This window comes from Athene cunicularia, assembly GCF_003259725.1.
Source record: "Athene cunicularia isolate RWA chromosome 10 unlocalized genomic scaffold, athCun1 chr10_part1, whole genome shotgun sequence".
Taxonomy (NCBI): domain Eukaryota; kingdom Metazoa; phylum Chordata; class Aves; order Strigiformes; family Strigidae; genus Athene; species Athene cunicularia.
Window position 1 is genome coordinate 11,062,412 of NW_020799112.1, and position 22,695 is coordinate 11,085,106.

At 43.5% G+C, this 22,695-nt stretch overlaps 1 protein-coding gene across 1 annotated transcript in view; it reads right to left on the reverse strand.

Annotated features, from left to right (window-relative positions):
* Nucleotides 1-2,554: 2,554 nt before the first annotated feature.
* Nucleotides 2,555-22,695, reverse strand: part of ALDH1A3 (aldehyde dehydrogenase 1 family member A3) — a 41,347-nt gene continuing 21,206 nt past the window's right edge. The window contains exons 7-13 of the mRNA XM_026855933.1: nt 20,735-20,848; nt 17,573-17,675; nt 15,740-15,924; nt 10,159-10,323; nt 7,821-7,978; nt 6,573-6,647; nt 2,555-5,131 (exon numbers count right to left, since the gene is read on the reverse strand). Of these exons, the coding sequence (XP_026711734.1) occupies nt 5,059-5,131; nt 6,573-6,647; nt 7,821-7,978; nt 10,159-10,323; nt 15,740-15,924; nt 17,573-17,675; nt 20,735-20,848 (873 nt within the window). The 3' untranslated portion in view covers nt 2,555-5,058. The remainder of the gene's footprint in view (nt 5,132-6,572; nt 6,648-7,820; nt 7,979-10,158; nt 10,324-15,739; nt 15,925-17,572; nt 17,676-20,734; nt 20,849-22,695) is intronic.

Consider the following 22,695-nt stretch of genomic DNA (forward strand, 5'->3'; position numbering starts at 1 on the left):
CGCTGAGGGCCCGCCCGGCTCCTCCCGGGGCCCCGGCCGGCCCTGGCCACGGTGAGGGGCTGCGTCTTGCCGGGGGCGGCCGAGGTGACAGGCCCGCGGGCCGCAGGCCTCGCACGGGCCCTCGCCTTCCTCCCGAGGGCGAGCGTGGAGCCCGCCCGGCTGATGGGGGACGTGGAGGGCGAGCATGAGGAGAGGCCCGGGGCTCCCTCCCCAGCCCGGACCCGCCGATGAGTCCATCAGCGACTGGCGGCCGCCTGCTCCCCAAACAGCCCCTCCGCGGGCTTACGCTCTCTGGCTTTGTTTGTTTTTAAGGGAAAAAGGTGACTGTGGGAGTTGCGCTGGCTGAAGCAGCACCCTCTCAGCCACAGAGGGCTGTCTGGACGGCCTGGCCCTCACAGCCGGCTGCCGTGTAGCTCCCCGGGGTGGGCACCAGGCTGGCTCGGATGGAGGTAGCACCGCTACCCCTCTCTCGGCATCAGCCTGACCTTACCGGTAACAAGAGTTGATGCGAGTTGCTCCGTCCCCAGATCGCTGCGTGAGTTTGCTCGTCTTTGGAAAGGCAATGCGAGATTGCCCCCTTTCTTCCGAAGGTGTTGGACGAGCTGCTCTCCAGCTGGCATACTGGTGTTGAGCACGTCTTTCCCCCACCGCAGACTCGTTTATCTGCCGGTACCAGGAACCTCTCACAAACCTGGTATTGCTTAATTTTCCCCACCCATTGGACCTACTAACAAAAGATCATTTCTGCATGCCTTTTGCTTTGTTATTCCTTACGATTCTGTAAATTATATACAGAGGGTATTTTTCTTCCCTTGTCTGTACTAAGAAATGGGTCTGTGATGATTGCTTGAGGATGGAAGAAACCATATCCATTCACTGCTGCAGCCTGAGATTTGGCTAGGGTGTTTCTTTATGTGATTATGGAGACAGAGAGGATGGGTCTTCACTGGTGCTTTTACCTATGTTCATGTCCCAATTAATCTGCTTTTAGCTACAGCCACAGTAGTGTTACCTGGTTTTAACTCTTTCCACCTCTTACCCAGCCTGCTGTCTTTTATGCCTCACAGCCAGGCTCCTACCCAGACCTACCTTACAGGTTTTTTAGCACAATTGTTTGAAAACCCAGTAAAATAACTTTTCCCCCTTTATTTAAATAGAGACTCTAACTTCCCCTAGCAAGAATTTATCCACATTCAAGCCAATTCCCCCCACCCCCAGTCTCATCCCACTCTTTCTCACTTATGTCTCCATTGATTATCTCACAATAATTCCTTTGTATCTCCAGCCTTCCCCCTTCTAAAGTCTCAAAGTTTCTGAGTGATGCTGTTAGAAAGTGGAAAATTCAAGGAGTTTAACTGGGCCTGTGTGGGGAGATGACAGGTATTTCTCACATGTATTGGATGGGAAGAGAGTTAAAAGACTGGTATGTTCTTGCTCTTTATCTACATTGCAGACAAGGCAAGTAGCGAACAGGAACACATTTACCAGAGTCATACTAGTGATGGAAGTGTCTCAAAGGAGTTAGGAAGCAGCCAGACGAAGGCAGGAAGCCCCATCTGGCAGTGTGGTCTATGGTCCCTTCAAATTCTGCATTTTGAGGCTCACATCAGAAGGCAAAAAGGAACCATCCTACTTTGAACTGGAAGAAGCTGTGCTTGCCCCTGCCAGCTGCAGCTCTGCTCTCCTTCCCTCTCTGCTTACTGTAAATGACACAATTTAGAAAAACGACTGCTTAAAGGATAACCCATCACCAGACACATTCTCCAGCTTTTATATGTAGAGCATTGACCACACTTCAGCACTCTACTTTTTAAAAATGGGCTAATTCTTCACAAATTGCAGAAATAAATCCAAGTTCAGATTCCTTCACAGACCCCCTGTGAGCTACTGATTCCCCAGATACATGCAGCAGACATGCACTCTGCGTTCAGCTCTTCCACGTGGAAAAGGTACCTTGAAATTACATTGTCTCTTGTGAGCCCAGTGCACGTTTTCACTTGCAGACTTACTGCTGGGTCACTGAATGAAGGGGAATGGACACAACACTGTTAGAGGAAGAGCCCCCTGTACCTACAGCAATACAGGGCCATTTTGTTTCAGAAGCATGAAACTGTAACGCTTTCTAGGGTTTACTTTCATTGACACAATGGGACAAATTCAGAGTGAAATAAAAAAAGTGACAGGATTGAGTTGAGTGGAAGTTGCTGGCTGATGGAAGGGGTCTTAACACGTGTGTTAGAGGGGTTGGAATTATCTAAAAGCACTCATCATGTAAATAAAAAAAAAGCATTCAAGTTACTCCTCTGTTAAAATGAGTAAAGTTAATACAAGTTTCCTACTCTCCCACCTTTCTTTCTGAGCAGTATCAATATATAGCATCTAGAAACCATTTCACAAAGTTAAAACATTTATTAGGAACAAGAACTATTACAAAAAGATACCCACAGTCTAAATATATACATGAGGTTTAAACACAGCATTTTCATGTACCTTTAGCTATAAAAATACATTAGATTAACTGTATCCTAATTTATAAATATAAGGGTTTTTTTTAAAAAAAGTAGTATTTCATATGAAAGCCTTACTGTGCAATGAAAGAATATATACCCTCTAAGGGGTTACTTTAAAGTTAGTGTCTAGTGTTATATAACTTAGAAAATTCAGTGTGTAGAGTCAGACCCTGATTTATACAATAAGAGATACATTGACTTTTTAAAAACTTGCTAAGGGGGAAAAAAAAAAAGAGGTGAAATATATATCATACATATAAAGCCAGAATACTAGGATTTTAAGAATTTCAGATTATTTCTGTTTCAACCACTGTTTATAAAAAATTAATAAAGAGATACATCAAGATAACCAGCCTTTTACTGTTTGCCTTAGCTCCCTACTGTCTGACTGCAGCCCTAGAAAACCATCTAGTAGGCAAAAGTAAAATGTTTGTCGAAGATGTTTGCACTCTAAGTGTTTTACAAAAATAGAAACTTATTTACAATGTTCCCATTTGGCCTTTCATGGGGAAGGGAGGACATTTTCTTCACTGGATGGGGAGATGTACCCGTCTCACATACCCATGGAGGACAGGCACCTAGTTACACACAACAGTTGGAGGTATGTCATTTAAGAAGTTAAGCAGTGTTGAAGTGCAATTTCAATGTTCACTAACTAATAAGGAAGTTTAGGCTCATGCAAACTTTTTCCTTATCACCACCCACCTTCCTTCCTCCTCCAAAAAAAGGTCCACTCATGCAACAGAACTTGTTACTGACTGGGTGTATCTGAGCATAGGAAGATACTGGTTAAATCCTTGCTTGCATCATAGAATAGAGGTTAGATCTGCATTTCTTCTTCAAGCCCTGACAACTGGAAAACTCCAGGCAGCAATCTTTACCAGTGCTCCGTGGAGATCTGCGGGTATGCCATAAGGAACCTCTGAGTTTGCTCTCAGAGGACAATCCCAGAAAGATCAAATAAGCTCCCCAACAAGCTGACACCACTAACTCCTGCATACTTACGGCTCCTGTGGACATGGAACTTCCCGTACATTTCCCAGTGGTTCTCCAGTACAGAATCAGCAGGAGGAGGAGGAGGGAAAGTAGTGAACCCAGGAACTGAAGCCAGCATGTGGCTTGTCATTAATCTCATAGTCATGGCTGGGCATGCAAAGAAGTTACTGCAGGACATACTAAGGCATGAACTCAGTGTGACAGCTGCTCCGTGATGCTATTCATGCACATGCATGCTTATACAACTGGAGGCAAGAGACAATTCACAGCAGTTTATTCCTCAGTGAAGATTCAGCTACTCTGTGCTTGCCACAAGATGACAGCACTAATGAGGACAATTACTGCAAAGCTGCTGACACATTTATGTCCAGCCATAGCTTATTCCATGGTAACTGGTTTTTACACCCACAGCTTTAGCACTCCGCGTGTGCTTGGGAGCACCTGCCTTTTCATACTGTACTTCCAGAAATTTATTTTAAGCTACATTCATACGGGACAAAGAAGCAGTGAGAAGAGCTTACATGTTTTACTCTCATAATAATAGCTCTGGCTCGAAAAATGAAGAGATGTTCACAAAGCCTGAAAGAGAGAAAGAGCAGGACAGCTTTTTGCAGCTCTTCTGCTCCCTCCCCCAGATCAGAAGGACTGGCGTGGGATGTTTTCTGTGGGGTATCTACCACGCTACATGCTCAAGCATTCAACTTGGTGTCATCACGGTAAGTACTGTGCAAAATCCTCTTGCAAAAAGTGCTACAGTGAAGGTTGGAGATACAATTGTGACTCATTCGGAGCCCAGAGGGTTAGCAAGTCAGTAACTTGCATTTGCAGCATGTGTAATGTTGTGCACACCGAAACATCAGGTTCCAAGGACACTTTAGTCTAGCTCTGTTGGGTGAAATACTGGCCCCAAAGGAGTCCTCTAGGAAACTCCCACAAATCTCATTCAGGGCTAGAATATCACCAATAGGGAGAATGCATGGATCTTTAGAGAGACCAAGAGAGCTCTTTCAAAGAGAGTTTCTTTACAGAGCCTTCCATAAAAGCTTGCACTCCCATTCCAAACTCCAGCTGCAATCTTCACACAAACTCTGCCAACTTCAGTCAAGTTGTATTAACCCTACCACCCAAGTCCATTTATGCCAAGTGAAACCCATATGCCTCTGAAGGTGTTTAACAGTCTGTTCTAATGGTACCAGAAGTCTCTCTAATATGCCATTGATGTCCACGTCCTTCATGGGTACAGTTTGAAAGCAGATGTCCTGCAAACACTGACTGACCAGCATTTTAGGCACAGGTAGCAGACAGATGTACAGCCAGGGACTTGTACAGTAAGTACAAGTGTGTGCTATGCTGCCAGCAGGGTCACTGAAATCAGTTTTCGAAGAGCCACTTGACAAAATGGAGTCCAGTAGATTCAGTGTTTCTAGAGAAATAAAAGTTAGGTGTTTCCATTTTCCTTCCTCCCCCTCCCCTCCCCCTTCCCCTCCCCCTTGCTCTGAACACATCCCCCACGTGTCACATTCGGAGTGTCAGCGTTTTAGGCCTTCTGTTTTCATGGACTCTTCTGGGAGAGTTTAATGGTGACCGTTTTCACTTCGGTATATTCTGCCAAAGCATATTCACCGCTGGAAAAGAAGAGAGAGGATGGAAAGGGACAAACAATTGCAGCATGTTAAGGTGTACTTCCCTAAGATAAGAGTGCATTTTAGCCTATGATCAACAGCTGCTGCAGATGACATCAGGCCATTAAAACCAGATCCGAACTAGCTTACACTAGCTATCAATTTGGTCCACCAATTCTGATAATTGCTAAGTACATGCACAGAAGTACACACAAGTACACCCTGTTGTGAAAAAAACATGAAATGCTTCTGGTCACAGTAACCCACAAGATGACACCCTGTGACTCTTGCCTAGGGAAAACTGAGTACTGTTGTGAGAACCCATAGAAGAAACATCCACGTAAACATAGTTATCAGTGCTTAGACTGCAATTCAAGTTACTTTTTCACTGAAAATAAGCTTCTGTCTACAAGATAACATATAACAGAGGGGGCACAGCTGCTCCAGAAACACATACAGACAGACCCCACCACTGCATTATGCCTTGCTTGGTGGAAACTGGCTCTATTTCCACACCTTGCCCAGGGGATAAACCCCTGACATCCTTTAATTAGCCAGGCAGTCACGCAAAGTAAACCATAAGGTCTCAATATCTATGTCCCATTTGAGGATTCATTCATCTGCTGTGCTTAACCAGTGAGGCATCTGAATGTCTCAGAGCAGCAGATGCACCAGAACCAACTACTGAAAACTGTTCCTGGAAATAAATCTGGCTTATGAAAGCAAAGGTACGTTAGATTCCTCTGGAGTCTTCTGAATGGTCTAATAAAACCTGCCTCTCTCCTATACAAGAAGAAAATTGAGATTTGAGTCAATTTCTCAGCTCTAGCTCTAACTTATAGGGTGACCTCCGTTTAAAAATTTCTGGGTTAGAAACTAATAAGAGCTGGAATGCCTGGTAGCCATACTACAACAGGTCAGGCTGGGGAAGAGGGAGAGAGGGTCCTTCTGTAATTTAGTAGCAAGCTTGGAAGGTAGGAGGTGGAATGATTTTGGAGATCATTCCTTGTTGTTCTGGCTCCAACATTAGAAAGTCAGAGGTACAAACAGGTCCAAGTAGGAGCAATGAAACAGCCATCAAGGGAGGCTCAGATACTGCCATATAAAGATGGAGGAGATTTGGGGTGGATAGCACTGTTCCCAGCCAAAGTGCCACACTTATCCCTTGATCTAAAAATCTAACTAGTCAAGAAAAATGCTTGCAAGTTGAACGGACTGAACTGGAATTATTAAGAGCTTATGAAACAGATGAAAATGCTCCTGAAGGCACTTCTCACATTCTCACATCTCTGCTTTACATCCACGCTGTACTGGCTTAGCACCTCCCTGTGCAGCATACTGCAAGCCTGACAGTTTAAAAGCAAATTCAACAATATTTTCACTGAGTCACAATTGTTACTGCATTCACCATCCACATGTAAACAAGATATTGAGCAAAACTCACAGTTCTCTGCCGTTGCCTGACATTTTAAAGCCACCAAAAGGAGCCTGTGCATAGAGTGCATTGTAACAGTTGATCCTACAATAAAAACATTAATTGTAAACAGACAGTTCAACTTCAAGGAGAGGCAAGATGATGACAACAACAACAATACAAAAAAGGCTGAAATGTGTCAGTTTTCACTTTATACAGTTCATTCACTTGAGAAATCAGATTTTAGCAATAAAATTTTGCTACAGAAACAGAAAACATGTGAGTGGTACTGAGTCTGACCTACATCTCACTTCATAGTCTCTAATGGCTACGACACTCATGCTTGAGCTAGAATTTATGTTGTATTCAGAGCCATGCTTGATATAAATAGTCCAACCTATTCCCTAGTTTAATGAAGAATATTCCGAAGCAAACACGTTTACTCAGAAAGCTGTCTAAACACTCACAAACACGCCCTGCCACCCACTTCCAGGTATACAAAATGTTGGACTGTATTAGACAATCGTGTCACAGTAAAATGAAAGCACTAACCCCATTTCTATAGAGACTAGGTAGAAAAAGCTAATGCAGATACTTTCTCAGCATCTCAGTAAGGTCAAATAACTGAAGAGACAGGAATGCTTTGGTGCTTGTATGTACAGCACATGTATCCTTCAAAACCCAGCATCCCATTTTTATATAAATATTACTCAGAGGCAGGTCCTTCTGGCACCAACTCTTGAAATCAATCCTCTGTATGCATAAAAATCAGACATCAGATCAAGTTCCTATCCTGAGTAGGAAAAATTATGATTCCATCTTTAAAATTATTCTAATAGAAAATAAGAATTTTTGTATGCAAAAAATAGCTGCTTCTTTTTGACAGTGGTGTGATGCCATCTACTGTCCATACTGATTTGTGCATCTAAGACCCCATCTGATGCTACCTAAAGATTGTAAGAATTGCTTTTTTTCTACATATAGGATTTTGAAAGGCATCGCATCTGGTGGAGCTTACTACAACCTCTACATTTTCAGAGTTTTCCAGACAAAGAACTACATCGACTGAATGAACAAACAGTCTATTTCTCACCAGAGTGTCTGATCCTCACCACCTTATTTTGATAAATGGATGTTGCTTCCAAGCAGAATATCAAGAACTTAGCAAACTACTAATATATCTTACCTCCAGCACTTATACATGATTCCAAATCATACATCCCTCTCCCCTCCCAGGAAACAAAATCACAGCCCACGCTGTGTCCCCACACTGCTTACCAGACAGTTCCCGATTGCAGTGCAGAAGCAAGCGTTAACGCTCTGTCCAGATTCTTTGTGAACACTGCAGCTGTCAGCCCATACTCGGTACTGTTGGCTCTTCTTATGACCTCTTCTATACTCTTGAACTTCATAATTGGCTGAACTGGCCCAAAAATCTGCACATATCAAGTAAACATTAGTACAGGAAAGCCTTTGTTAATCATGGTAATTTTTAAGTAATCAGAATCAGATGCTTTGTTTGGATACTATATTTAAAATGTTATATCCTGGCCTTCTTGAAGTCACTGATAGAGTCTCATTAAACTGACTTCAAAGGAAGTACAGTTTTGTGCTATAGCAGTTAACATGTGCTAAGATCCAACAACTAATGGATCATCTATAATAAACTAAGCAGAGTTAGATCTGGACTAGTTTCAAATGATCCATCCTTACTCGATTTACAACTCTCCTTTTGAACTCAGAAGTTGAGCATACTCAAGAAGTAATTAATGTATTTCAAGGATTGCAAGTTTTCTTCTGTGGTTTCAACTTGGATTTTGTCACTGTATGCAGTTTATTTGCATGCAGTGCATTTACCACTTATGTGTTTGACCACAAACTTGGTTTCCCAGGTCGCCAGTATAAAGACAACCAGCATACACAGTACTTCCCAACTTCTGGAGGTGGAGTCTCTCAGCAAGTACAGTATCAAAGGTGAGGCCCTGTTCTGCCCTGCGTGGTCTTGCGGTACAATAAACAGTCACCTGTGCCACCGTGAGGGCCAGGCTAACCAGTTTGCCTGGCCTTTAGGTTCATACAGGTGTTTCTCAATTTCTTCATTTTGGGAGATCCAGGTACTTAACTGGAGCCTGGATGCTACGGTAAGGATGAAACGTGCGTTTGCAACAAAATCACAAATGAATGGAACTGGATAAGCTTCATGAATCATGACTTGGGTTTGGAGTCAGTCCGTTAAAAAAAGGCCTGTCATGGGATTTTCAGATCTTATTCCCTCTATTTTTAGAATGTAACTCATGCCCAGACAGACTGATATCTTTCCCAGGTTCCTTAGAGATTCTGTGGCAGATCTGAGACATCTAAACATTTTGCCAGGAGTGAACAGTAAGCAGCCCCATAAAAAGTGCTAGGCTAAACTATAAAATACAGGTGCCAGTTGGACTTTGGCAACTACTTATTTTCCATTGGGGAACATGATGAAAAAGTAGATTAACTTGTATTTCAAAGGAATATCACAGGATCTAATCACATGCAGCTTGTTCAATTTTTCTGCATATGAATAATGAAAGCCAGAGTATTAGATCTGCACTTTTCTGGCTTCAGCTATGTTTTCATATAGGAAAAAAATGGTCAGCCTCAGGGGATTTTGCCATGAGAATGGAATCTGGGATTATTTCAGACTCTAAGGCTGCTTGAGAAAAGTTCTTCAGTGGCAGTATAGCAGGGCCATTCCTTCCCTCTTCACCAGCTTCAGATCCCAGAGTTCTTGTCCCACCTTTCTGCAATAAAGCAACTCCTTTTTCACAAAGTAGCGAAGCAAGAACACACATTATACAGTATTCTGTCACTGAATCAGCATCTACCACTGTTGAGCAATTTCAAGTCGACTCAGTAGGAGGTGTGCAAGAGCACAACATGCACAACCCTCGACAGTGTAGAGTGGGAGAGCTTCACTGTCTTCTGAAGACCTTCAACTTCAGGGCAAAGAATACGTAAAATTGTTCCAGTCTGACACAGTTTTAGTTATTTTTATTCAGTTATTTATATTTAGAATCAAGGATTTGAAGAGAAACCCTTCCATCACCACTCTTATTCAGAAGCAGTGTTTGTAGCAGCTGTATTTAGGTAAGGCATGTGCTTGTATTTTGTGTTATATCGAGTTCTCCTGAAATGAGACCCAAAAGCTTTAGGGTGCTATTATCTACTATGTTTTTATCTGGGTTTGTTATTGTTCAATGAGTACACTCGCAGGGCTACTTCCCTTTTGGAAAACCAAACAAAATGGGGGAAAGCAGCAAGGCATTAGAAAGGGCTGGCAAACAGACACCTATGTATTGCACAAAAATCACTGCTAAAACGTTTTGACAGGTTTTTTGCCTGTTCTGCTCTCCCCCTTCTCCTCTCACAATTCCACACACACACACTCCTAAATTGAAGCTCACCTTGCAGATACTTCATTAGTAAAATGGATTTCAACATTAGGCAGTTGTTAGGTCATTGGAGTAAGTGAAATTTCTATTCTCCTCTCAGGTTTTCAGTTTGAGCCACAACTATACCTCTTTTCTTCCCCATTTGCAGTAGTAAATGCATACACAGGTTCAGGTGACTTGTACTGTACCTCTTCTTTGGCAATACGCATGTTGTCGGTCACCTCTGAAAACACAGTGGGTTTTATAAACAGGCCTCTGTCTTCAATGGCAAGACCCCCACACTCCAGCTTAGCTCCTTCTTTCTTCCCACTTTCTATCAGCTCCAGGATTTTATCAAACTGTTTTTGGTCAATCTGTCAGACACAAAAGGAAAAGAAACAGACAGCAGTGCCTTTATTATCACTGTTCTGGAGACTGGAGTCATGGTATGTGGCCCAGGGGCACATTTACAGGGCACTGTCAAACCAGGTAAGTTTACATCTCATTCCATGATATGGCAGTCAGGCAACAAGCAGGATGAAAGACAGGATGTGTGCATAGCCCTGAGCCACAGAAAACAGAAGGTGAAGTTACGCATGATAGTTTAATCTGATTAATAGTTTGCTGCCACATGGAGGGGTCTCCCCACTTTCCCTTCCTCTGCATCCCGGATGTGCACTCCCACACCCACCTCACTCCAGCTCTGGGACCTGCTGACTTTCCCCATGCACAGATTCAGTTCAGGAGCACCATGAGAACAGCCAGAGATGGGCTTTGCTGGGAAGCAACCTCAGCCAGCTCAGCAAGGGATGTGACCAGCAACAGGATCAGCTCACGGAGGGAGAATCAGGGTATATAAACTATGAAGTCGACTTTGCTGTAATGTGCAGCTTCACCCAGAGGTATCTGTCACCAGCTGGAGGAACCCCACAAGCTCTGCCTCCGTGTCTATACACACACACACACACACACACTGAACAGCCTCAAAGATAAGCCCTGTTAGTGGGGTGACTTCAGAACTACCATGCTGAAGCCATACTTGTAAAATCAGAATCACCCTTCAAGATCTGAGACTAGTACCATGCCAGCATTTTTTAACTACCAACCTTGTCTAACTCCTCCCCACCCACACCTAAATATGCAACAATCTCAAACAGCGAGTACTATTGTGTTACTAGCCCTTAAACTAGGGGTTTCCACAGAGTTGGGGAAAGGCCAGTCCAGTTACAGGACACTGAAGTGTCACAGCTGTGCAGTCATGCACCAGGACTTGGAGGAGACACCACGTACTCCAGAAGCACCATGGATGATATGCTGGGAAGAGGTCCAAAAGCCCACAGCACTTCTGATCAGTAGCGATCCATCTTTTGTGCTCCGCACGCAGCAGTGTACTGCAGGTACTGTCAGGTTTCAGATGTGGCTATTCACCTGATGCACTATTAAGTGATGAAACACCGCATCACAGCACACTACAGATGGCAAAATGCTGATGGAGATGTTTTAAAAAAATAAAAATAACAAAAACCTTGACAAATTCATTAAGGTAAATAAATAAAAGACCCCACCCACTGGTTCAAGGTGCCCTGGCAGCCTGGGAGTTTATTCTGAATGCCAGGTATCTCCAGATGCTTGTACTGGTTCAGTACCCCTCCCTAGGCATCTGTTTTTATTTCAGTAGGGCCAGTTGCCAGCTGGGACTGTTTACATGGAGCGTTCCACACCAACTCCTCCAGATTACAGACTATATCCTGTCCCTAGTTAATCCTGGCCACACGCAATCCAAGTTTTCATGTTTTTAGAGAAGTATCAAAGCTTCAGGAGGGTGTCCTTGGGGTACTTCTGGTACACAGCAAAAAACAGAGAACAGCACATCTCCTGCCACACAGATGTGCGTATTGCGCACACGGTGGACAGCTTGTACTAAGTGCTCATGTTCTCTCGTGTGTTAAGATGCTACCCAAGAAAACACTCAATAGATGCTACTGCACGAGGAAATGTGTGCCTTCGTGTAGGATATGGAGTGTCACATAGCAAGTTTGGCAGGTGTCATCCATATTGTCCATTTGTCTGGTTGCTTAGTTGCCAAATGTAAATAATTTTAAAATATCTGCAAGTGCTTTCCATCCTGGCATGTCTGTGATCCAGACCAATCCAGTTCATCCACTTCACATCACAGAAAACAAAACAAGGATATTTATACAGCTGTAACTTGTTGCAAGGCAAACTATAGTTAGATGAAAAGACACTGGGGAAAGAAAACATTTGTAAAAATGACATGCAAGGGTGGAACTGTTTGTCATTGTAACTAGAGCTTGCAAGGCTTGTTTAAATTCTGTCCCCTACTCCACTATTATTTATGGTTCAAGCATTGACTTCTATTAAAAACACATGGTCTGGTAAAGCAAATTTTACTATTTGTCCATCTAATTCAACAGAGAAGGCGGCTTCTAAGGATCACTGCAGAGGTGAAGATCTGAGAACCCCAAAATCTTCATATCTTTCTTCATTTAACTCAAGACTGCAAGGAACAGTTTTTCCTTTTCCAAACCAACCATTTGTAACCCTACAGAATAACCTCCAACAGTCTGTTGGATACAGACTCTTTCTACTTATTTTGCTTTCATACTTTAATCCTAAAGTACACAAATGTCTACAGTCTAAGGAAAATATTCACCATCTTAAAAAAAAAATAATCAAACAATAGGTTTTAGGCTTAATAACTACTGGCTAGCAAGTGCCATGAGGCAGCCTTAGTGCTTCTTTTTTCCTCTAGACCAGGTTGTATACTCCATAAATCCCAGTATTTGGAGTTCTACAATACCAAAACTAGTCTAGTCTTTTACTAATCTAATCCCTATTCTAGTCCACCCGGACATTAGTCTCATCCAGTGCAGTCTGCTGTTCATAATTGTATAATGAACTGGTTAACCAGTTTGCCATCTGTGCAGATTTACTTTATTACATCCTGTGATACAGCTCACAGGAATCCAAAGTTAAAAAATGCCCTTGGTCTGCATTTGAGGTTGGCACCCTAGTCATACAGTCCTGATCACCCCTCAGGTTTCTTGTGGTGTCCTTTGAATTCCAGCCAGCCAACACAGTCAGACACATGTGAGTTTTGGAGAAGTCTCATCAGAAGCATGCCTCATTTCTGTTTAAATTGAATTGTTTAAATTTGACCTAATTTTGATCAGAGCAGTGCAGTTTATATCATTATAGCCCCATACTGCAGCTGACACACTTTTTCCCACACCCATGCCACAAGCATCCATGCCAGTGCACAGTAATCCACATCAGGGAACTGACCTGAGTAAAACCTTTCTTCCTCACTACCAAAAAGGCTGGATTAGTCCTGACTCAGCCAGTCACCCAATCTAGTTCATAAGTGCAGTGAAATACAGGAACAAACAGCTGCACAGAGGACCACTTTTCCAGGACTAGCTTATGTCAACTTTAAGTTCTTGTGGAACAGTACCGTCTGTCACACCATGCTGTTATGCACCAGGTTGTCTCTGCAGCTACTAGCACTAGTATTAGTGCTACTAGCTCTAGCATTATGCTCAGCCATGGTGTGGCTTGGTTTCATGGAGCACTAGCTCCAAGCCTGGACTACAGAGGCTCTCCTATTTCACACCTTCCGAACTCTCTGTAAGTTGCAGGTCCTGTTGTCTGGCTACAAGCACTTGGGACCTGACGTAGGACCAAAAAGATCACAGGCTACAACCACTGACAGCCTAAAGGTTGGCTCCAGCTTCTTCTCACTGTTGGCTTCCAAGACAGTGATCATCCCAGAATGGGGTCTGCACAGCAGCATGTGGCCTTTTTTTGTAATGCTGCTGTGGATGTTCACACTGAAGAAGAATGAAAGCATGACCTGGATCCAAGGCAACTGAGGCCTGAGAGAGTTGAAAGAGAAAAGCAAGACAATTTTCCTGGTGATACTTCCCTTACCCATCATTTCAAGATACCTCAGAGCAGAGCAGGTTACTTCAGGAACAGAGGAAGAATCTGATCTGGAAGCTTCATATTTGAACAGTAAATTGTGGGCAGGTGTGAATCTTTGCTACTTTTGGAGGTATTTTAAGCCCTTGTGACACTGCATCGTTTCTCTCTTCTGCTTGAATTTCTGTGTGTTGCACCTTAAAGCACAGGCTCCAGAGAGTGAGCCACCACAGCTGCAGAGGAAGCCGTTGTTCCTTTGCACTGGCAGCCACATGAAAGCTTTGGGATTAACAGTTTGCTCCCACTCTCTCAACACCTTCCCATCTTGGGCTTGACAGCTGCATGCACAGAAGCTCAGGTGTATGTGTGGGTGTGCTATCTCTCCTAGCTACAAGTATAACAGGTAAGCCAGAACGGGGAAAGAGGGCAGATGGGCCACATGTAAAATCTGACCAGATGCTGCTGTTCCTACTGTTACCTTTAATTATAGCTCTGTACCCAGAGAGTCTCCCTTAAGCCACAGCAGTGATCCCAGTGTTCTGCCATAGTGCTCACTGAGAAGTGCTCGGACAGCCTGGCAAGAGCTAGGATCATGGATGGACTGAAATAAGTAGCCTAGTTCTACATGTTCTGCTCACTGCTCACACAACTACTCTCTAGGATTTCCAGAGCTGTTCTCATGAAGTCATTGGTCTCTGTCAGAGCAGCCAGGTGAACACTGTCCTGATGGGACTGACTATAAATGCAGCTCACTTTCTGCTACTTCTGGATAAGGTTTAGGATAATGTTATATTAAAAAAAAACAACCCAAACAACAAAAACCAATCAACAAACTTGAAAAGCTGTCAGCCCTTAACAGAAGGTAAGAGCAGACCTTGAAAAGCTTGAGGGTCAGCTCATACTCTGCTGAAGGAAGTTCCAGCATGGGATTATTTTCCTAAAACTGCTGAGCAGTTTAAAATCGTTTTCTAGGCAAGTTACAGGGATAGATGTAGAACCAGCATGAACAGGGGATGTACATCATCATATTCCCCATGCACGAGGACATGCAATGAGGCTTTGCCACGCATGAATCATGCGTAAATGGGCCTAGATCCAGGAAAGGGGAGGCAGCTGTCCTCACAGCCATCCCTTCTCTGAGGGGTCCTATATAGCATCAAGGAAGAAAAACTCAGAGTGCAGTACTGAGAACAGGAGGCGTAGGCTATAGATTTCTGGGATTCCCCCTTTGTTTCTGGTAGCAAACATTGGCCCTGTTAGAAGATCTGACCCAAGGATCATCTTCCTCCAGAGCTCTCGACCCCAGCTCAGATTGCTTCAGAAGGGAAAAATAAGAGGAAGCTTCTGGAAGCATTGATGAGGGTGGTCATGACAGCAGCTTGGCATGGTTCTTCCTCCTAATTCAGCTGAAATTTCTCCAAAGGATCAGAAAGGGAGCAGAGGAAGAGAAGAAAAGTGAGGACTCAGGAGTCCCTGGGCTCTAATCGCTTGTCATCACCAACACAGCCAAGTAGCTGAATGGCCATTTCTGCAGCTGCACTCTTCTGTGCATTGCTATTGCTCACTGCAACATGCTTTGTATTACTGTACAAGGGACACAGCCCCTTCCATAAAGCTGGGTAAGAAGTGAATTAAATACATTTGTGTTTAAAAAAATTACAACGTAACATTTCAACAGTTGTGATTAATTGATTTTAAAATAGAGAGAAAAATAAAGCCATGATACATTACTCACCCCTCTGCACTTCTGCTGGGACCACATTTGTAAGGATAATATTTACACAAGAAAAAATTAAACAAAAACACAACCAAAACACAAACAACAACTCTTCTCAGGCACACAGTTACCTGGGGCCCTTGTTCAGTTCTGGCATCAAAGGGGTCTCCAACGAGTCGCTTCTTGGCATACTCCACGCTGCGCTTGACAAACTCCGGATATATCTGCTCCTCCACAAACACTCGTGAGGCAGCTGTGCAGCACTGCCCCTGATTGAAGAACACCCCTTGATGGGCACATTCCACTGCCAAGTCCACTGCAACATGGCCCAGGAGGGAAAAGTGTTACCACATGCACAGTTTCAGCCTTCCAATGTTTCCAGACTTGTTTTTTTCCTTTTCTCTTTTCAAAGCCTCCTTAAAAAATGCTGACAATGGTGCACACCCATTGAAAGAACTCAAGGCCTCACACTGCCCCCAAACCAGATCTCTTATTTCCACCCTCCTTCCTGCCTTTTGTCACAAGGTCTAGTTTGCCATAGCTCCCAATACTTTCTTCCATGAGGACACAGTGAGGCCAGTAACCAGTTTTTCTTGCTGTGGGAATTCAGATATGGATTCCTAGATACTATGCATTAGTTCCTGAAGACTAGTTTCAGTAGCAAGTGTTTAGAAACTCATGTTCAGTGCTGGCTGAACATGAGCCAGCAGTGCGTCCAGGTGGCCAGGAAGGCCAATGGCATCCTGGCTTGTATCAGCAATAGCATGGCCAGCAGGGACAGGGAAGGGATCTTACCCCTGTACTCGGCACTGGTGAGGCCACACCTCAATGACTGGGTTCAGTTTTGGGCCCCTCACTATAAAAAGGACATTGAATGACTCAAGCGTGTCCAGAGAAGGGCAACGGAGCTGGGGCAGGGTCTGAGCACAGGTCTGATGGGGAGCGGCTGAGGGAACTGGGAGGGTTTAGTCTGGAGGAGGCTGAGGGGAAACCTCATCGCCCTCTACAACTGCCTGAAAGAAGGGGGCAGAGATGGGGGATGAGTCTCTCGAACCAAGGAACAAGCGGTAGAACAAGAGGGAATGGCCTCAAGTTGTGCCAAGGAAGGTTTAGGCTGGATATTAGGAAGTATTTCTTTCCAGAAGGGGCTGTTGGGTGTTGGAATGGGCTTCCCAGGGCAGGGGGGGAGTCCCCATCCCTGGAGGGGTTTTAAGAGTTGGGTTGACTCAGCGCCAAGGGATCTGGTGGAGTTGAGAATGGTCAGTGTGAGGTTGATGGTTGTACTGGATGATCTTCGAGGGCTTTTCCAACCAAGATGATTCTGTGAAAGCAGCGTGCCCTTCTGCTGTACAGCCAGGTCAGACCAGGTCCTTGCAATGCTCACTATTAGCAAACAGCACAAACACATCTGGCTTTCAACCTCTGTCGTGCAGGTGTGTGGACAGGATTTTCCAATCACTTTGGTGGTCACAGGTTACACATATACCCTAGCGCTACTCACTAATGCAACAAAGGCACAACGGAACATGCAAAATGAGTCCTGCAGACCAGTGGGACAGAGGAGAAGGCTGGATTAGATCAGGTCCTACAAAACTATGCCTGCAGAGGAGCTGGATTTTAGAAAGTTGTTTTCTCCACTGCTTGACTCAGGCTCTGCAGTACTGCCAACCAAAAAGGAAGCACCACAGCAGCAGAAATGCACAAACGCAAGATTGATCTTCAACCACAGCCATCCCCAGGGAAGGGAACAGTATGCTCATTTGCCATGAGAATGGTCCCTGTGCTGGGCAAGAACTCCAGAGAAGCAGAACTGCATCCTGCTCTTGGACAGAAGTTTCCTCCAGCTTTTGGGGTGGACACAGTGGCAAACACCAGCCCTGCTAGCTGCCAAAGGACAGCAGAGACACACAAAAAGTGGCACACTCAGTCTTTTACAGCAAATAAACTCAACAGCCAATACTTACAGTCTGCATCTGCACAGACAATGCAGGGGTTTTTCCCTCCAAGCTCTAATGTCACCCTTTTCAGGTTGCTTTTAGAAGCAGCTTCCTTGATCAGTTTTCCAACCTGTAGCATTGAGACACAAAGAGGACATGAGCTGTTTCACCTGAAAGTCTTAACTCAGTGTGTCAAGTGTGATGTTAACCAGGGTAGAAGAGTCTGGTGGGTGGCTGAAGCAGGTGGAAGTCTGGGATAGCACTCTTAAATGGTTTGAGCTTCCTGCTGCTGTGATGTGTTGGGTCAAAACTAGCCCCAGAATTAATGTTTGGTTTAGGCAGATCTGAAAGGGCAGGCAACATGGGAGAGCTACAGGAACTGCATCCTGAATTTATCTGCTACCAGAGCTGCAGAAAAAGGCACTTCCCACCCAGTGTAAGCTAGTGGGCAACACTGGCAATCAATGGGGCTCAAGGTTTACAAGTTTTACTTTTCTAAATTGGGAGTTCAACTTCTTAGAGTAGATCTTGCCAAGACAATGATAAAAACTCACCATTCCTATCTGTTACTGCTCTCATGCCAGAAAGCCATGTAGAGATTTTGACATTTAGGAGAAAACTACTTCTTTCTGGAAGTTTAGCCTGAGCTGCTCCACACACAAGAGTAGCTGAGACATGTTCCTTCCAAGGCAATACCTGAGGATGTCAACAGACAAATTCTGGCTGTCCTTGCTGGGGCACTTTCTGCCCAGGAACCATCTGGTGGAATTTATCTGGCCACCCTATTCTGAAGGGAACTACCTACTCTGCTTCCAGAATTTAATCAAAGTAATGTCAAACTAAGGGTTCCCCCCCCCCAGTTGTTTCATTACAAATGTTTTCCCCAAATTCTGACTGACTACGCTATTTCTTTTTTATACTGGTAACACCAAACCAGCAATTTTTCTTTCAGTTTTAAAAAAAGGAATTCCTCACAAGAGCATACATCAGGCATCAAAATAATTTAGTAATCTAATTTTGTTAGAAACAATGAGTTAAAACTATTGGGGAGCTTCCATTGTTAAGGCAGGTTATTTAAGTGTGACCTTATATTTGAATTTCCTCATTTTGTAACTGTTTTGTTTTGGGTTTTTTTTTTTTTATTTTACCATCGCACATGGCAATTTTAACTTAATTTCTGCCTAAAAATACTGTTGCTCTGGAGTGGAGCTGTGAGCAAGAACAGCATGGGGCAGCTGGCTGGCAGTTATAGGTTTGCTTTTCTCATGATTTGCCTTTGTAACTCAAGCAAGACTCCTGAACCCAGCAGCAGAGATCACCTCTAGTCACTCAGCAGCCTAGAGCTAGAGACAGCAGAAATAAGTGATGTATCATGCTGCAGATACACATAGCTTCACAAGAGGCATTCATACAAGCTAGCTGGCCAAAGAGGAGTAAGTTAAAAAACTAAGGGAAAGGAAGAAATTTAGATGGGAAAATTATCGTGGAGTTTAAGATCAGTATTTCCAAGCTGGCACTGAGCCCAAACTGGGGCTTAAAAACTAAGTAAAAATGTATTTTGAATTAGCTTTGCTTCCTGGCTCAGAAACAGTAGCATTATGCTGCAAATACTGCAGAGATGCAGCTGAACTCACAGATGGGTGGAGGGGGAAGAAAACACTTCTAAATTACACATGCATTAGCAAAGAATCTGTCTCCCTCGGTGTTTCCTGCACACCCATGGATTAGGAAGACAAGCACAACGTCTACAGGAGTTTTTTGCCTACAGGCTCCAGCAGCTGAGATTTTCCTTCTGCCACTAATCCACTGGATACTCCTTTTTCATTAAAAACCCAAACAGATCCATGTGGGCTGGATGAGTCTATAAGCTCTATTGTTTTCACACAGCCAGTGTCTCATCTGGACTAAAGGTTTCTGATCCAGGATTTGGAGAGAAGCTTGTAACTCCTAGATTAGACCAACTATCAAGAGAGTAAAAGCTCATTGTGAACTTTTACTTTATTGCGTTCATGTTTGTTCCCATAATCCCTGTACAAAACAGAGGCTTAACACACGTTCTCCTATGGGATAAGTGGAGCAGCTAGCATGTACACAAAGCCACTAGATGGTACTGTTGTTAAACGCAGCAACTTTTCAGTTTAGTGTTACCTTTACCGACCAAGAACACCATTCGAGCTAATTTGTCACCATTATACATTTAGATTACATTCTGCAATTAGAAGGATAGACAAGAATGGATGAATTCAGAAAATGCTCAACAATAATGTTACTCAGAGAAACAAAAGAGACTATGTTTGCCTCAACTGCACCCACTGGTATCAGCATTTCCAGTCTTTGGACGCTGCCTCTCTTCAGGGGGTGTGTGTATATCGCAAGAAAAATCTAGACCAGCAAGTGGAAAAACATTCACATTTCTAAGCAAGCTCGTTTGAGAAATTTCAGCAATGATTACTGGAGACAAACATGTTTGCATGTGACAGCTGTGCTCAATTCCATGGACTAGGCCAAGCCATGTGCTCCTTTCCCCCATGTATGTACAGAAGAGGATGGCTGTAGGTGTCCTCATAGTGCAGAGGTCTTGCTTCTACCCCTCCTGTAAGCAAGGCAGCCATAGCTATTAACAAGAAAAAAATGAATAGGAGGTGCTTTACTGTGCAGGTCTCAAAAGAAACTCAAATGTTAATCCTATCCACGTCAGCAGAGGAAGCCTCAGGCATGGGGCCATGTTTTTATTTAAGTCCTAGTTCCTCCGAGGTAACTAAAGCTGAGGAAGAATTGTTCAGGACTCTGACTGACATGTTTTCCAGTTGCACACGCTCGCAGGGCAGGACTGGCAGGCAAACTTGCCCTGAAGCTCCATCAGGTCAATGACAGGATGTTACGTCACTGCCAGCCTCTCCTGTAGACTGACTTACCTTATGTCAGAGCATCTATTACAGTTCTTACAGAAATGTGGTGGTTTGGCAAAGCCTGGCTTACAGAGATGTGACATTATCACAAGCACGAGGAGCTGATTTAGGCAAATCCCAAACACATCCAAGAAATCCCATCACATGAAATGTGATGAACAGTGGTGTTGGAGATGCAGAAATCATTGACATGTCATTGGTCCAGTCTTACACAGATGACAGTTTTAGAAGGGAATGAAAAGAGGAACAGCAGGTGTTTTATGAGAAATCCATCACCCACCTTTGTTGATCCAGTAAAAGCAATTTTATCAATGCTGTGATGGGTAGAAATAGCAGCTCCAGCTGTGGGGCCGTAGCCTGGCACAATGTTCACCACACCTGGAGGGAAACCAACCTAAAACAGAGGTTAAATACAGCTCTGTAGAGTGTTTTTAAGCACTCTGGAGTTGATCTGCACTCCTGAGAGTGCAGGTCAGTTCTCAGGAAGCTTGAATTAGTTTCACTATATTCCTTGTAATTAAGAACTGCAAGGTGCAGACAAGGATCCCATACCAGATACCTCACTGTTTTCCAGACTTTCCAGTAACATGGCTGTGTGCTACCAGCTGGAGTAAACGTGGGTGAAAGTAACAACCATGCTTAGGAAATGCCAAGTTTCAGTAAGAATTCTTGGAGGAATCCCAGTTTCAAGTCAAAAGAGAGTGAGTCTTTTGGCCAAACTTGGCCCCCAGCTACTGCTGTGCAGCTGGAGCCAATGGTAACTGAATGAAAGTTTGTTTTGAACAAAGGTTGACATTTGTGGTTCTTCAGGGGCCAGAGGGATTAAGAAGTCAGTAAAACCTCACTAGAAGATGGGGCTAGTAAAACAGAAACACAAGAGCAGATGGTAACAGACTTCTGCCAGTTTCCACCACATTTACGACCTAGATTAGCCAACTAGTAATTTTGCCCGAAGAGACAAATGGCGAGACTTTAGGTGAAATTCTACTGCAAGGAGAAGTGCAGGACTTGCTGATCTGTTTATTTCCCAAAACAAGAGTTTCAGGGATTATGCTCTTCTAGGCTAGTCCTCCCCTACTACTGATTTCATAAGGTTATTTTCCCTGCATTTTCTAACAATGGAATTGCAGGACATTAAACATTCACATCATTTCTTGTCACTTTTTAATAAAAAAATCTCAATAAATGCAGTTGCTCCTTCCTAATACAGGAAAAATGGAAGCAATTGCTCATGTACTATCTTGCAAAAAAATTATCTTCATAAGGTTTTTTTTTTCCTATTTTTTTCTTTTCATAAATTGGAAGGGCAGTCAAATTTCTTCTATAGATGTAACAATGATAAAAGCGAGTTTAATAGAGTCTGCATCTTGGCTAATGAGTTTAAGAAAATACTGCACGTCAAACTGTGCAAGTAATGGTGTTTGGAGTCAGCAGCAAAGCCACAAGGAAGCACAAAATTGGTTCAGATCACCCTGAGCCAAAAAGGTTTTTTTTGTTTTTCAGCAAAAATGAAAGCCAAAACATTTTGATTGGCCCAAAATTCTTTCACTGAACCTAACACACAGCTTTGCTTGTATGTTAACATCTTCAGCATCCTTTTAAAGATTAAAAAAAAAAAAAAAAGAGTTTAACTTATTATTCTGAAAAACTACCAAAAAAATTATCTAATTTTGGGTGGAGAAAGGATCATCTTCAAATAAAATTATTCTGCTCTATTCACACTTCTGTCTTGAAGAACAACTGTGAGAAGCAGGCAGGTTAGAATTTCAGCTCCAAAAAAATTAATTTCACAGAACTGAATTATTGAAAGGGGGGGAGAGATGGACGGGGACAGACATGCTATGCTTATGTTTGGGGAGCTGTATGTCAGAGTGAAGAAACCAGCAGTGTGGCAGTGCTAACTAGAAGTCATGGTAACTGCACCCTATGCTCATTCATCTTGTGTAATCTTATTAGGTCAATTAGTTGCAGGAGATATTTAACTGGCAGTAGTTTTGCACTACCTTTCCTGACAGAAGAACCCTAACTGTCAATTATTAACGTTTCCTTCTATTTTCTCCCAGGCTAAGCCAAGAACAGACAAAATCATCATTGTCATTAGACTGAGCCTAACAAACAGACTTTTCCAGCTGGGAGGCAAAAGTGTATCTACAACCCTTTTAGTTTTCCTCCCAATCAGTCACATACACAGATCTAGGAAGCTGATGTACTGACCAGTCCTGGAAAGCCCTGTGTAACTCC